This window comes from Carcharodon carcharias, chromosome 4 (assembly GCF_017639515.1).
Source record: "Carcharodon carcharias isolate sCarCar2 chromosome 4, sCarCar2.pri, whole genome shotgun sequence".
NCBI lineage: Eukaryota > Metazoa > Chordata > Chondrichthyes > Lamniformes > Lamnidae > Carcharodon > Carcharodon carcharias.
Window position 1 is genome coordinate 120,001,696 of NC_054470.1, and position 15,023 is coordinate 120,016,718.

General features: G+C 42.7%; 1 protein-coding gene across 2 annotated transcripts in view; it reads left to right on the plus strand.

The window, feature by feature from the left end:
- The first annotated feature begins 389 nt into the window (after nt 1-389).
- Nucleotides 390-15,023, plus strand: part of LOC121276941 (coiled-coil domain-containing protein 171-like) — a 229,031-nt gene continuing 214,397 nt past the window's right edge. The window contains exons 1-5 of one of the 2 annotated variants that reach the window (XM_041185646.1): nt 390-474; nt 5,446-5,635; nt 6,160-6,304; nt 8,208-8,382; nt 10,570-10,760. In XM_041185646.1, coding sequence (XP_041041580.1) covers nt 5,475-5,635; nt 6,160-6,304; nt 8,208-8,382; nt 10,570-10,760 — 672 coding nt within the window. In that variant the 5' untranslated portion in view covers nt 390-474; nt 5,446-5,474. Of the gene's footprint in view, nt 513-5,445; nt 5,636-6,159; nt 6,305-8,207; nt 8,383-10,569; nt 10,761-15,023 lie in introns of both variants that reach the window. The other variant, XM_041185645.1, reaches the window with a different exon arrangement.

Sequence of the window (15,023 nt, forward strand, 5' to 3'; positions counted from 1 at the left end):
TCCCAGCGCTCCCCTATTTATATGTATTCAAATACCCATTATCTGTTTCCCTTTACAATGTAATTGATATTAACAAGCCTTAACAATGTAATTGATAAAATATTGACATATCTCTTTCGCTCTCGATCGCTCTTTCACTCATTCCCGCCCTTTCACCCCGCGAGCCGCTCCAGCCGTTGACAGTTGGTAGCGCTCAGTGCGCACGCGCAGATTCCTCCCGTTACCAGGCAACTTCACTGCCTATCCCCGCCCATTGTCACGTGCCTATCGACACCCGAGCGCATCAGCCGCTTTTCACCAATCCGAGTGAGGATTCCCACACCTCATGACCGCGTGTGTCTGCGGGGCGGAAGTAGCTGGCAGGAAGTCAGTTGAGTTTTAAACTGACGGCTCGCCCCGCTCGAGGCTCCCTGTTCTCCAGCTCCGGGGTGGAGGCGGCGCGCGGGACATTCAAACACCGGCCCGAGGGAGAAGGTGGGAGCTCCGCCGCATCGGGAACTGATAAGACCCAAGTGGGTTGTTTTCATGTCGTTATTGGGCCGGGATGGGGTTTATTGGGGGTGGTGCCCATCTGATGAAGCACAGATTGTGGTCCCTCGGGCACTAAACCCAACCCCCCACTTCCCCTGGGCACCAACCCCAAATACCGCCCCCCCCTCTCCTGGGCACCAATCCCAAATACCCCCCTTCCCCTGGGCACCAATCCCAAATACCCCCCTTCCTCTGAGCACCAACCCCAAATACCCCCCTTCCCTTGGGCACCAATCCCAAATACCCCCCTTCCTCTGAGCACCAACCCCAAATACCCACCTTCCCTTGGGCACCAGCCCCAAATACCCCCTTCCCATGGGCACCAACTCTCAACCACCCCCCTTCCCCTTGGCACCAATCCCAAATACCACCCCTTCCCCTGGGCACCAACCTCGAACCCCCTTCCTTCCCCTGGGCACAACCCTGAACCTTCCCCCTTCCCCTGGGCACCAACACCCTACTGTTCTCCCCTTCCCCCTCCACTCCCCACACCCCTGGGTACTGACCTATTGTGGGATGCCCTGCTCAGCTATCTGACCCCAAATCCCCAGCTATATGCTGCCTGCCCCCACCCCCTCATGGTATTTCACCTCCCACACGTGCACCCCCCTCCCCTGCCGATAGTCTCTGTACCTTACCCCCATCCTGAGTACCTGACCTACACCAACCCCACCTTCTGGAACCTGGTTCCCACTTTTTTAATTCATTCATGGTATGTAGGTATCACTGGCAATACCAGTATTTATTGTCCATCTCAAATTGTACTTGAGAAATTGGTGATGGTCTGCTGTTGTAGGTGCTCCACAGTGTTGTTAGTTAAGGAGTTTTAACCCAGGGCATTGAAACAATGTATTTCCAAGTTCAAACTGGTAGCTTGGAGGTGCTGGTACTCCCATGTATCTGCTGTCCTTCATCTCGAGGCTGGGTCATTGAATATATTCAAGGCTGAGTTAGATAGATTCTTGATCGATAAGGGAGCCGACTGTTATGGGGGCCAGACAGAAAGTGGAGTTGTGGCCACAATCAGTGCAGCCATGATCTTATTGAATGGTGGAGCTGGCTTGAGGGGCTGAATGGCCTACACCTCGTAATTCTTGTGTTTTTGTGTGGAGGTTATGATTTTGGTGGGGGGGGGGGGGCTTGCTGTTGAAGAAGCCTTGTTGAGTCCCCGAAGTACATGTTGCATATGGTACACACTGCTGCCACCTTGTGCAGGTGGTGGATGGGGTGCTGATCATATGGCTACTTTTTCCTGAATGGTGTTGAGCTTCGAGTGTTGCGGGAGCTGAACTCAACCAAGGCAACTGGAGAGAATTCTGTCACCCTTCTGACTTGTGCCTTGTAGATGGTGGACAGGCTTTGGGGAGTTGGGAGGTGAGTTACTTTTGTAGCCGCAGTATTTTTGTGGTTGGTTCAGTTATGTTTCTGATCAATAGTGACTGCATGGATGTTGATATTGGGGGATTTGACCATGGTAATGCCATTGAATATCAAGGGGAGGTGGTTGATTCTCTCTCATTAGAGATGGTCATTGACTGGCACTTGCTTAGCATGAATGTTACTTGCTATTTGAGTCCATTAAACTCCACCTGAGGAATTGTAAATGGAACTGAATACTGTGCCCACTTCTGACATTAATATGGGAGGAAGATCATTGGCAAAGCAGCTGAAGATGATTAGACCTAGGACTCTGACCTGAGGATCTCCAACTGTAAAGTTCTGAGGCTGATATGATTGGCTTTCAACAACCACAACCACCTTCCTTTGTGTTAGGAATGACCTCAGTTAGTTGAGAGTTTCTCCCCTCATTGCTATGGGCTTCAATTCTACAAGGGCTTCTTAATGCTACGCTGTCAAATGCTGCTTTGATGTCAAGGGCAGTCACTCTCACTTCACCTCTGGAATTCAGCTCTTTTTGTCCATGTTTACACGAAGACTTTAATGAGGTCAGAAACTGAGTGGCCCTGGTGGAACCCAAACGGAGCATCACCGAATTTTTCCCAGAAGTGCTGCTTGGTAGCACTGTCGATGATACCTCTGTCGCTTTGTTGATGATTGAGAGTAGGCTGGGATGGTAATTGGCCAGATTGAATTTGTTGTTTTTTTTCTCACATTGTCAGTTAGATTCTATTGTTGTAGCTGCACTGGAACAGCTTGGCTAGAGATGCAGCTAGTTCTCGAGCACAAGTCATCAACCCTACAGGCGGGGTGTTGTTGGAGCCCATCACCTTTGCTGTATCCAGTACACTCAGCTATTCCTTCATAACACGTTCAGTGAGTTGAATTGTCTGCAGACTTGTCTCTGTGATGTTGGGACCTCAGGAGGAGACCAAGATGGATCATCCACACAGCACTTCTGGCTGAAGATGGATACAAACAGTTCAGCTTTGTCGTAGAGTCATACAGCACAGAAAGAGGGCCTTCAGCCCATCGTGTCCGTACTGGCCATCAAGCACCTATCTATTCTAATCCCATTTTCCAGCACTTGGCCTGTAGCCCTGTATGCTATGGCATTTCAGGTGCTCATCTAAATAATAAAATGTTGCGAGTGTTCCTGCCTCTACAACCTCCTCAGGCAGTGTGTTCCAGATTCCAACCACCCTCTGGGTGAAAAAAATTTTCCTCTAAATCTCCTGCCCCTTACCTTAAATCTATGCCCCCTGGTGATTGACACTTCAGCTAAGAGGAAAGGTTTCTTCCTATTTATGCCCCTCTTGATTTTGTACACCTCTATCAGGTCCCTCCTCAGCCTTCTCTGCTCTAAGGAAAACAACCCTAGCCTATCCAGTCTCTTTTCATAGCTGAAATGCTCCAGCCAGGCAACATCCTTGTGTATCTCCTCTGAACCCTCTCCAGTGCAATCACATCCTTCCTACAGTGTGGCGACCAGAACTGCTCACAGTATTCCAGCTGTGGCCTAACAAGCGTTTTATACAGCTCCAACATAACTCCCTGCTCTTATGCTCTATGCGAATATCCCATGTGCCTTCTTAACCACCTTATCTACCTGTGCTGCTGCCGTCAGGGATCTATGGTCTTGTACACCAAGGTTCCTCTATACCTCCTAGAGTCCTACCATTCATTGCGTATTCCCTTGCTGTGTTAGTCCTCCCAAAATGCACACCTCACACTTCTCAGGATTAAATTCCATTTGCCACCACTCAGCCCATTTATATCATCCTGTAATCTAAGGCTATCCTCCTCACTATTTACGACATCACCAATTTTCGTGTCACCTGCGAAGTTACTGATCATACCTCCTATATTCATGTCTAAATCATTCATGTATACTACAAACAGCAAGGGTCCCAGCACCAACTCCTGTGGTACACCACTCGTCACAGGGTTCCAATCACAAAAATAACTTTCAACCATCACCCTCTGCTTCCTGCCACGAAGCCAATTTTGGATCCAATTTGCCAAATTGCCCTGGATCCCATGGGCTCTTACCTTCTTGACCATTCTCCCATGTGGGACCTTGTCAAAAGCCTCACTGGAGTCCACGGAGATCACATCAACTGCACTACCCTCATCTACACAACTATCACCTTGAAAAATTCAATCAAATTTGTTAGACATGATCTCCCCTGACAAAGACATGCTGACTATCCCTGATTAATCCCGTCCCTCAGAATTTTAGCTCTGAAGAAGTCATGCCGACTCGAAATGTTAACTGTTTTTCTCTCCACAGATGCTGTTGGAACTGCTGAGTTTTTACAACATTTTCTGTTTTTGTAACATAATGACTATGTTGCAGTAATTGTACTGTCTCCTACTTCCTGTGTATCTTATCTCCAATTTTTAGCTAATTCACCACCCCACACCCCTGTGTAAAGAGAAAGACAGACTGGATGAGGGGGTTGGGCTTCTTGTATGAAGTACCCCTAAACATGGAGTAGTTTAAAAAGTTTGTACTGTAGCAGCTGAATTGTGTCCCTGTACCACCTGCACTTTTTATTCATTTACGGGATGTGGGCTTGCCCCCTTGTCCATGTGGTGCCCCCAGTAGCTACCCAATTTGTGTGGTTCCCCCTTGCCTGCGCTGTGTTCCTGCACCCCCCCTCCCCCAACCATTTGCATGGTCTCCCCCTTGCGTGTGTGGTACCCCCAGCCCCCCCATTTGCACAATTGCCCCCTTGCCCTCAGTGTCCCCTGCCTCTGTGGTGCCCCCAGCCCCCCCTGTCTACACGGTTGCCCCTTGCCCATGTGTTGCACCCCCACCCCCCAACTCGCACTGCATTTTAACATGCAGTCCTGTAGTTGCTGGGGATGCAGGGCCGTCCAGGCGGTGTTTTGTTCACAATGCTCGACTGTCAAACGCAACAGTTGTGCACCGCACTGGCTGCTGCCCTGACCCAGCACCCCCCGACTTACAATAACAGAAAACAGTTGTATACTTTACGCCTCAATTAACCTACTTTTTGACATTGTTTTCCTTCTCGATTCAGCACAGGAGAGCCCAATGCCCCTGGTTACAAACACGACTTTTTCCGTGTTCTCCAGCACGAAATGGTCGCAAGGCCGGGGCGAATTCGTTAGTGGCCGAGAAGTGAGCAGTACGTGTGTCTTAGATTCATTGTTCCTAATCCTCTTTTACCCATCCTGATTAAAGTGACAGCGGATTAGTGTAGGGACTGGATCATTCACATTTCGGATAGAATGCCCTTTTTTTCTTCAACACGCACTGACCTAGAACAAATTCCATGATTGCACTGAGAAACAATTTTTACTTCAAAGAAGAATTTAAGGCCGTAACTAACTTTTTTTTCCCACGGGTTCCTGTGTGTGCGACCGTTTTAGACAGCGTGGCGCATAAGACCTTTTCTCAAACCACTGATTTCCCTAGATTGTCGAATAACCTCTTAGTATCTATTTTTAAATTATGAAACCCTTTTTATTTCTATTTGCTTCAAGGTTTCAAAACATGTAGGGGCAAGGAAATTATGTCTGCTGTAGATTTGCACGATTCTCTGCGACGTTCCCTTGAAGGGACGGGTAACGGCTCCCAGATTGTTCAACTGAGAACAAGCACAGATCCAAAGAATCTCAACCCAAGACTGTCTTCTCAGCAAAGGCGAAATTCTACTGCTAATGAAATTGAGAGGTAAAGTAGCTGTAATAATTCATGGAAATAGGTAATGTTGGCCAGATCATTAATCATTTATATATAGGAAATAATTTGGCATAATTCTGTATTTTCTGTAATGTTTTTAATATGACTGGAAAATACTCCAGGAATGAAAATGCCTTATCAGTCATGATTATAAATTAGAAGTATCTAAGGTTTGTTTTTCAATTTAAGTTGACAATCTTGTTGGACTTTAAACTGAAGCCTGCCTGCCCAATGGGTGTATATACAGATCCCAGGGCGGTAATGAAAGAGAAACGGCCGAGGAAGCCTCACTGTGTACTGTTCATTTCCCCTTAAATTAAGCTCACTGCAAACATGATCTATTTGTACATATATCTCATTGCTGGTTTTGGGACCTTACTGTGCACAAACTGGCAGCAATGTTTCCTCATGTTACAACTTCAAAGGTTCTTCATTAGCCAGGAAGCATTTTCAGATGTCCTAAGGTCGTGAAATATGCTATATAAATGTATTCTTTGAAAGTTTTTTAAACTTAGATTGCAGAGTACCATTAATCAGCTCCAGAGTCAAATGAAACAGTTGCAACCTGGGGATGATGACTGCAGGTCTACAGATCTCAGGTGGAAGCTGAACAAATTGGAAAAAGAAAAATTGGAACTAAGCAGCAAATTTAATGAAGAGGTAGGCTTGCAGAATTATTTGTAGGCATGTCTAGTTTGTATGAAATTAGTGCTCGTTTGCACCATGCAGACAGCGGTGTGAATTCAGCAAAATTGTAGTTTTGTATAATTACTTTTCTTCAAATTTTTCCTTGTTGATCTCTCCAGTTATATTGGTGTCTGTGTGGGCGACCTTTCTAGGTGTTCTACTTTTGGATATCAGATACCATCTCCGGATTGTCTCATGGTATTGATGAGCAATGATGTTTTGTATTTATACAGTATGCTTAGCATGGAAAAAATAAGTTCTGAGACATTTTTAAAGACGAAAGGCATGAGTGCTGAAACCCTGCAGGGTGATGTTGGCCCCAATTACAAGGAGAATGGAGTAAAGTACTAAGGAAGTCTTGCTAAAATTGTACAGGGCTTTGATGAGACCATAACTGGAATACTGTGCACAGTTTTGCTCTCCATATTTAAGGAAGGACAATACTTGCAGTGGAGGCGGTACAGCTAAGGTTCACTAGATTCGTCCCTGGGATGGGTGAGTTATTCTGTGATAAGCTGAGCAAATTGGGTCTGTATTCTTTGGAGTTTAGAAGATTGAGAGGTAATCCCATTGAAACATAGAAGATTCTGAAGGGACAAGGTAGACAATGAAGTTATTTCCCCTGATTGGGGAATCTAGAACACGGCAGCACCGTCTCAGGATAAGGGGCTGATCGTTTAAGACTCAGATGAGGAGAAATTTCTTCACTTAAAGGGTTGTGAATCTTTGGAATTTTCTACCCCAGAGAGTTGTGGTGCTCCATCATTGAATGTATTTAAGGCTGAGATAAAAAATTTTTTAGCATCTCAGCAAATTGGGGGGGTGGGGGTTGTGGGTGTATGGGGAATGTGTCAGAAAGTGAAGTTGAGGCTGATGATTAGCAATGATTATATTGAATAGCAGAGCAGGCTTAATGATCCCACGTGTCCATTCTATTTCTTAGATGATTAGGTGAGATGATTGGAGTTAAAGGAATAGGTTTTAGGAAGCTTTTTAAAGGTGGTGAGGGTTTGATTGGAGAAATTTGAGAAGTTGTAAGGAGTAGAGCTGACATGGCTGAAGTCTTTGCCCCTGAAAGTGGAGAGATGCACAGGACCCCAAAGTCAGGTGTGTGAGCAGAGGGGTTGGGTGTATGGCTGCATACTAGCTGTACAATTTGTTGAGGGTTTCAAGGATCCATGGGTCAGAGGGAATAAAGATGATAAGCAAGCTGGGCTTAGTAAAGCATAAGATTGGTGTGTGGAATTTTAGACCAATTGAAATTCATGGAAGATGGAGGTTGGAATGGATCCAAGTGTTCAATTGGTAAATTTCACTGGAAAAAAAAATCTCCTTTTTGAAGGAACAAATTGCCTTCAGAGTCAACTTGATGTTCCTGGAATTTAGTGTTATGGTTTGATAATCTGATCTTTAATTTTAATTTTGTAGCCTTGAACAGCCAGTACACAACCTGAAATATTATGTGCATCCAGTAAGGATAATGAATTGCCCCATTTGAAATTTACCTCTTTTGTTCCATGTTGTGACTTTTAATGATTTAATATTTGGAAGTGATTGACCGGTAGACCTCTTGGGCATTAAGTTGGAGAAAATGTGCAAATGTGTATTGTGTATGAAATGCAAAAAGATAGAGTAGGAAATAATATAGTTTTTCTTTTGCCACATTAAGAATTGTTTACATTTCACTGATTACATTATTCCATCCTGCTGTGTAAGCAAGTTCTGTGATACTGTCCATGCTGTTGCATTGTTGTCGAACCACTTCCCGAGGCAACACTGAGGTTCAGTATTACCAAATATAAAGCTGCAGGAAAAACTGCACTTTAGATTTTTCTAAGTGCAATTTTTATTTTTATTTTTATTTTTATTTTCACAGCGTTCAACATTTGAAAGCCATGTTGCTAGACTGCGGGCACAACTGGAGAAAGGAGAGGCACTGCGACAGACCCTGGAGTATGAGCTAGCTGTGGCCAAGAAGGAAGCCTGTGTTGTGAAATGCACTTCAGAAGACAGAGTAGACTCTATTCATAAAGTAAATGCACAATTGAAAGGTACAAGAAAATCTAATGTTTCCAGAAGGAAATTATAGCAAAAACTGATAAATAGTCATGAATTAAGTTGTAAAAACAAAAAAACTGCGGATGCTGGAAATCCAAAACAAAAACAGAATGACCTGGAAAAACTCAGCAGGTCTGGCAGCATCGGCGGAGAAGAAAAGAGTTGACGTTTTGAGTCCTCATGACCCTTCGACAGAATTTGAGTTCGAGTCCAAGAAAGAGTTGAAATATAAGCTGGTTTAAGGTGTGTGTGTGGGGGGCCCCCCACACACACACCTTAAACCAGCTTATATTTCAACTCTTTCATGAATTAAGTTGTATTGCATTTTGTAAAACCAATAACTTAGTAAATTACAAAAAAAGTGTTAGGTGCATACCAAATTTCAGATTACATTGCAATCTATATGATTGAATGTTGTCTAAATATGAATACATCAACACCAATTTAAAAAAAAAGAGAAATCGATAGCCGGAAAATTGAACAATTAAATATATAATCCGTGAATAAGCAAGTACAAAAGAATTGATCAATCAAATATTTCAAACAATTCCTTTGCCAGCTTTGGCCACCATTTTCTTTCTGTGCTCAGAATGGTGGGTAGAGTTAAAAATAACATGCACATATATTTAGAGCACATTTTCTGCTCACATCATGATATTCCAAAGGGTGCATAGTGTAACAGCAAGGCCACTTTACATGGGACCCTGAATATCTGAAACCTCTATTAGGTCCCAACAAACTTTTTTAATAAAGATGAGAAAGAGAGCCAGGTTTGTGATGATTAAAACAATTAAACTTCTGAGTTTTTCAGGTGTTTATAAAATCATTAAAAATGGGAGCAGGAGTAATCCAATCACCCCATTGAGCCTGCTGCACCATTCAAAAGAGCATGGCTGATCTGATTGTGGCCTTAACTGCACTTTCCTGTCTGTTCCCTCTAACCCTTAATTCTCTTGTCAATCAAAAATCTGCCTAACAGCCTTGAATATATTCAATGACCCATCATCCACTGCTTTCTGAGGGAGAGAATTCCAAAGACTAATGACCCTCTGAGTGAAGAAACTCCTCACCCCTGTCTTAAATGGGAGACCCCTTTATGTATTAAAGGGATACAGCTTCACCTAAGCAGAAAAACATTCCATTGGATATAGAGCCTGTCCTCCTACAGCATACCACCTGTAATATCCTGGGAGACAATTAAAAAGAAAATCATTAAAGTGATGTGAATGCCACTGGCTTGGCCAGCATTTATTGCCCATCCCTAGCTGTCCTTGAGAAGCTGGTGGTGAGCTGCCACCTTGAACCGCTGCAGTCCATGTGGTGTAGGTACACCCACAGTGCTGTTAGGGAGGGAGTTGCAGGATTTTGACCCAGTGAAAGGAATAGCGATTTATTTCCAAGTCAGGATGGTGAGTGGCAAGGAGGGGAACTTGCAGTTTGTGGTATTCCCATGTGTCTGCTGCCCTTGTCCTTCTAGATGGTAGTGGTCGTGGGTTTGGAAGGTACTATCTAAGGAGCCTTGGTGAGTTTCTGCAGTGCATGTCTTGTTTGTTGCATTTGAGATTTTGTTTTAAAAAACATAAGAAAGTTAATTGTCTAATATATGTACATGAAAAATAAATGCTAGTTTGCCAGTGATGCCTACATGCTATAAATTAATTTTAAAAATGATGCTTCAGATCTGGAACTTGTAACTTGGGAATCCTTTCAATCTATAAGGCTCCCTCGCCAAACAGATAATCAACCTCTGACCTGAGGTGGTACTTACTCAACAACAATTAGACTTTGAAAGATGCCTTTTTGAGGTCACAATCTGGAAGCAGATTAGTACTTCATACATTACATGGAATAACACTCAGTCTTTAGAAGATTGTATCATTCATCTCACCTTGAAAAATGTCGCTGGAGACTTGATAATATGTTATATCCAGTATGTTTTGTGCATCATGGCGCATTGTAGTTTGTACTTGGAAATCCCTTTGCATGCATCTGCTTACACTTTCAATAAATGTTTATGATTGACAGCCATTGCAATATGTAATCTAATGTGTGTAGTATATTACACGATTAATGTGAAATTATTTTGTAATTTGTAATACTGTAGATTAACATTGTAAATCAAAACTGCAAATAACTGGTTTCGGCAGCATCTGAATTGCTCTCTGTTATTGTGTTATCAGTACAAAATTCAGAACTTCAGCAGAAAGTGAAGGAATTGGAAAAAACTCTACAAATTTCTAAACATGCAAGGGAAGATGATCAACAGAGGTTCAAAAGTGAACAAGAGGATAGGGATAAAATCATTCAGACCTGTAATACAGAAAATGAGTTCCTGACTGCTGAAAGGAATCGAATTGATGCTATCCTGCAGGTACTAAATAATAACCAAAACTTCTTTCCAAAATTGTGTTTATGTATGTGCGTTTGTCTGTAAACTGTTGTGATCCTGGGCAATCTACAGTAATGACCAGTAATTGAGCTATGTGAAGACCCTCTTCAATGCCTCATGCCCAGAAACTCTGCCCATCACACAACTGCAACTTCCATAATCCAAATGTTCACTATGAATTGGTGGTGTTCTCTTTCTCTATCCAAGCTTCTCTGATTTTGCCCATGCTGTTAATGCTTTCTTTTTGGAGACTCTTTGATGCCAAATACAGAAAGTTGGGAGTGTGTATAATAACTGGGTCTCATTGTGTACAAGTGCAGCATCTTTGCCCTTCTGAAAAAAGGGATTTTCTTCTCTGTTTTCCATGCACGTTGCCTCCCCCTCTTCGCAGATGGCATGTACACCAAAGGAAAAACCTGTTCATTTTACTGTTGGGGCATACAATAAAAGAATGTGAGATGATTGCTATCTCTTCCATGCACTGCACCTCTGCCCTGGTATGGTTTTTACAGCATCTCACCGTTGTGTTGCTTTAATGATATAAAGGCACCAATCACTCATAAGGGACTGGGTAAACACATTGTGGGTTCTTTTATTTAGACTAGGCACATAAGGACAGCTATACATAGGTAGAAAGCTTGAAGATATCAGAAACAGAGCTGTGTGTGTGTGCTCTCAAAGACAAAAGTGGAACTTGATCGCATAACACACTTTCCTTCTAACGATGTCATACTTAAAGACATATTACAACATCTTATAAGGCACATAAGTGTGTCCTTTTGAGTAGACATTGAGTAAGACTAAGCTGACTTCATCTCTCAAGTCATTCAAGAGAGGTGAAATCCCTTAACTGTTAATCTCATTGCAAAATCATTGCATGGACTTTGACAGAAGTCAGCTTGCTTTAAATCATAAAATTTCTGACTACATCTGTTTCCAGTAAAACTGTAAATTGACAACATTGTGAATTTAAAATGATCTGTTAGCTGTTTTCTGAAAGGAATTTTTGACTTTGTTTAAGATAAGTGAACCTGACTATGCGGAAAACATGTGTCTTCATTATTTGCTATCTACGCATATGCTGTGTTATAGTGCAGAAAATCCAGAAAATTACAGTGTGAATGACTAACACCATTAGTTACGCCATGCCATAACTTGTAAGGCCTACTGCCCTGCTGCACAGACACACTTTCAGTGTAAAAGTAGATAGGTAGTTATTGTAGCACCATGCCCCATCTATAATCCATGGTAAGGTTGCATTTGCTGAACTAATGTAGCTGTGATCACACAGCCACTTAGTGTTACATAGGGAGTTGGAGAGCTCAGAATCAGTAAAGTATTCAATTGATCAGTAAGTTGCCTGAGGGTAGTAACGTTTTTACCGATTTTTGTTATAGGAATTTCATTGAAATTTTACACCTCAATTAAGTAATAAATTAAGTGTTTTGACAGCCAGACAGGAATTGATCTTCTCTTGACTAATATGCTAAGCTCAAACTACAATTGGTAATGAAACGAGGGTAGATATTATATGCAGTTCAAGAGATAACCTTGTGTATATGAGATCCTCTAACACCAATTTATATATTTATTCCTTTCTAGTGCAAACTCATCAAGTAGATTGAACTTAACCTGGACACTCTGTCTGTCCGTACTACGATGCATCCCCATGTTATTAGACCTGAGACATGCCCATAACTATGTCCTTGTTGTTTTGTGAATCTGCATCAGCCATTGGCCTCTGCTGCAATGTATTTGAGTTATTCTTGTCCTCTGAATTTGATCATTGGGGAGCAAAACATGTGCCCTGATTCTACAGTCAGTGGCAAAGTGAAGGCACTCACCACTGACCTCCTAAGAAAGCTAGTGAACTCAGTGGCATGAATTTCACCTTTCCCAATTGTCAATTTCATCCTGGCTTCAGCTATTGAGGATCTTGTTGTCTGGCAACAGTGATGTTATGAAACATTCTAAGCAGCCAAACACATTGAAGAATTCTCACAGGCAGCAAACCAGGAAGTAATCCATAAAGCAGTGATCCTTCATTCTGATTAGGAAATAAACATGGCGTTAAGATAGAAGCTGAAAAATGATAACTGTAATCTATAGTTATTTTTATCATGATAGAGAAATTTGACATTTCACAGGCATAAAATTAGCTTTTCAGGGCTAGGGAGGTAGTTTAATAGTGATTTGACTTGGTATACTATTTAAAAACCCATTTACACCTCATTCAACAAGGGTAACTCCATATCGCTATAATGAATTGGATGATAGCGCAGGAGTGGAAGTTCACATCAATTCAAATGATTTCTGAGATTTCCATTTGCGAGGACTTCAACAGTGTACCAAATGGAGGAGTGGGGAATCATTGATGGCAACTTTTTGGATTCCATGTTTAACTGCGCATGCAAGAAGTTTGTCAGTTTCACAGAGTAATGGTGGTGAATGCTGACAGTTTCATTATCGTTATGATGACAAACCCTGGGCCATGATGTTTGTTGCCAATGTCCCCATTACAGTGAATCCCGCCCAGTATCTGCAGATAAAAGCAAAATACTGCGGATGCTGGAAACCTGAAACAAAACCAAAAATTGCTGGAAAAACTCAGCAGGTCTGACAGCATCTGTGGAGAATAAAAGGCAGAGTTAACGTTTCGAGTCCTTATGACTCTTCTTCAGAACTAAAGACAAGTAGAAATGTGGTGAAATATGTACTGTTTAAGCGGGGGGGTGGAGTGGGACAGGTGAAGCTGGATAGAAGGCCAGTGACATCGCTGGCATCCGTCCACTTATGATAGAAGATATGTGTTGAGAGAGAATCTGGATTATCTTCCAACAAACGTAGTGAAAATTAATTTATTTTATCTTGGTGTCAAAAGAAAACTGCCTTCGAGTGGGAATGTGGGGTGGCCTTCTCTATTCTTCAGATCCCATTCTTCAGTAGTTTGATTTCATGTTGTCTCAGTAAGGTGGAACTCCATGGGCAGAATGCCCACATTATGATCTTCAAAGCCTCATGTAAAAGATTCTGAAAAATTAGCAAAGATTTTGGATCATTTATTTTGAGACAGCAAGGTGTATTGTGCAAATCCAGCATTGCTATTATCCCTTTTGCTTCTCTACAATTTCTTTTTTTAAAATGTGTATGTAAATCTGGTTACCTGTGACTATGCATGGGAGGAGTAGGAGCAAAGGCCTCTGCACAAAATCTTTAGGCATGGACCCAAGTGTGATTTTTATCAAAGCCTTTTACTTTCCACAGTGGGGAGACAATGGATTGCGTCTAGGCAAAGCATCACTAACACTTGTGATTGGGAAAGAGCCCAGGATCTTGTCATTTTGTTTGTTTGTCCACAACTGTCACTTCTCATGCCAGCTGCAAGTGGATTTGAGGCCTGACAGCAGAATTGCATCATTAGCCTGGGCAGGCTGCTCTGAGTGTCAAATTATTGCATCAACAGGAGTCTTCTGCTATTTCCAGACTTGCTACTTTTACCAGGGACCCAATATATTCCTTGTGATTGGGAAAAAAAGGCATCTCTTGAATAGAAAACAAAAACAGAATTACCTGGAAAAACTCAGCAGGTCTGGCAGCATCGGCGGAGAAGAAAAGAGTTGACGTTTCGAGTCCTCATGACCCTTCGACAGAACTTGCGTTCGAGTCCAAGAAAGAGTTGAAATATAAGCTGGTTTAAGGTGTGTGTGTAGGGGGCGGAGAGATAGAGAGACAAAGAGGTGGAGGGGGGTGGGGGGTGGGGGTGTGTGGTTGTAGGGACAAACAAGCAGTGATAGAAGCAGATCATCAAAAGATGTCAACGACAATAGTACAATAGAACACATAGGTGTTAAAATTAAAGTTGGTGATATTATCTAAACGAATGTGCTAATTAAGAATGGATGGTAAATAGGTGGGAAAAGGAAAATCTTTCTAATTTATTGGAAAAAAAAGGGAAGGGGGAAACAGAAAGGGGGTGGGGATGGGGGAGGGAGCTTACGACCTAAAGTTGTTGAATTCAATATTCAGTCCAGAAGGCTGTAAAGTCCCTAGGCGGAAGATGAGGTGTTGTTCCTCCAGTTTGCGTTGGGCTTCACTGGAACAATGCAGCAAGCCAAGGACAGACATGTGGGCAAGAGAGCAGGGTGGAGTGTTGAAATGGCAAGCGACAGGGAGGTTTGGGTCATTCTTGCGGACAGACCGCAGGTGTTCTGCAAAGCGGTCGCCCAGTTTACGTTTGGTCTCTCC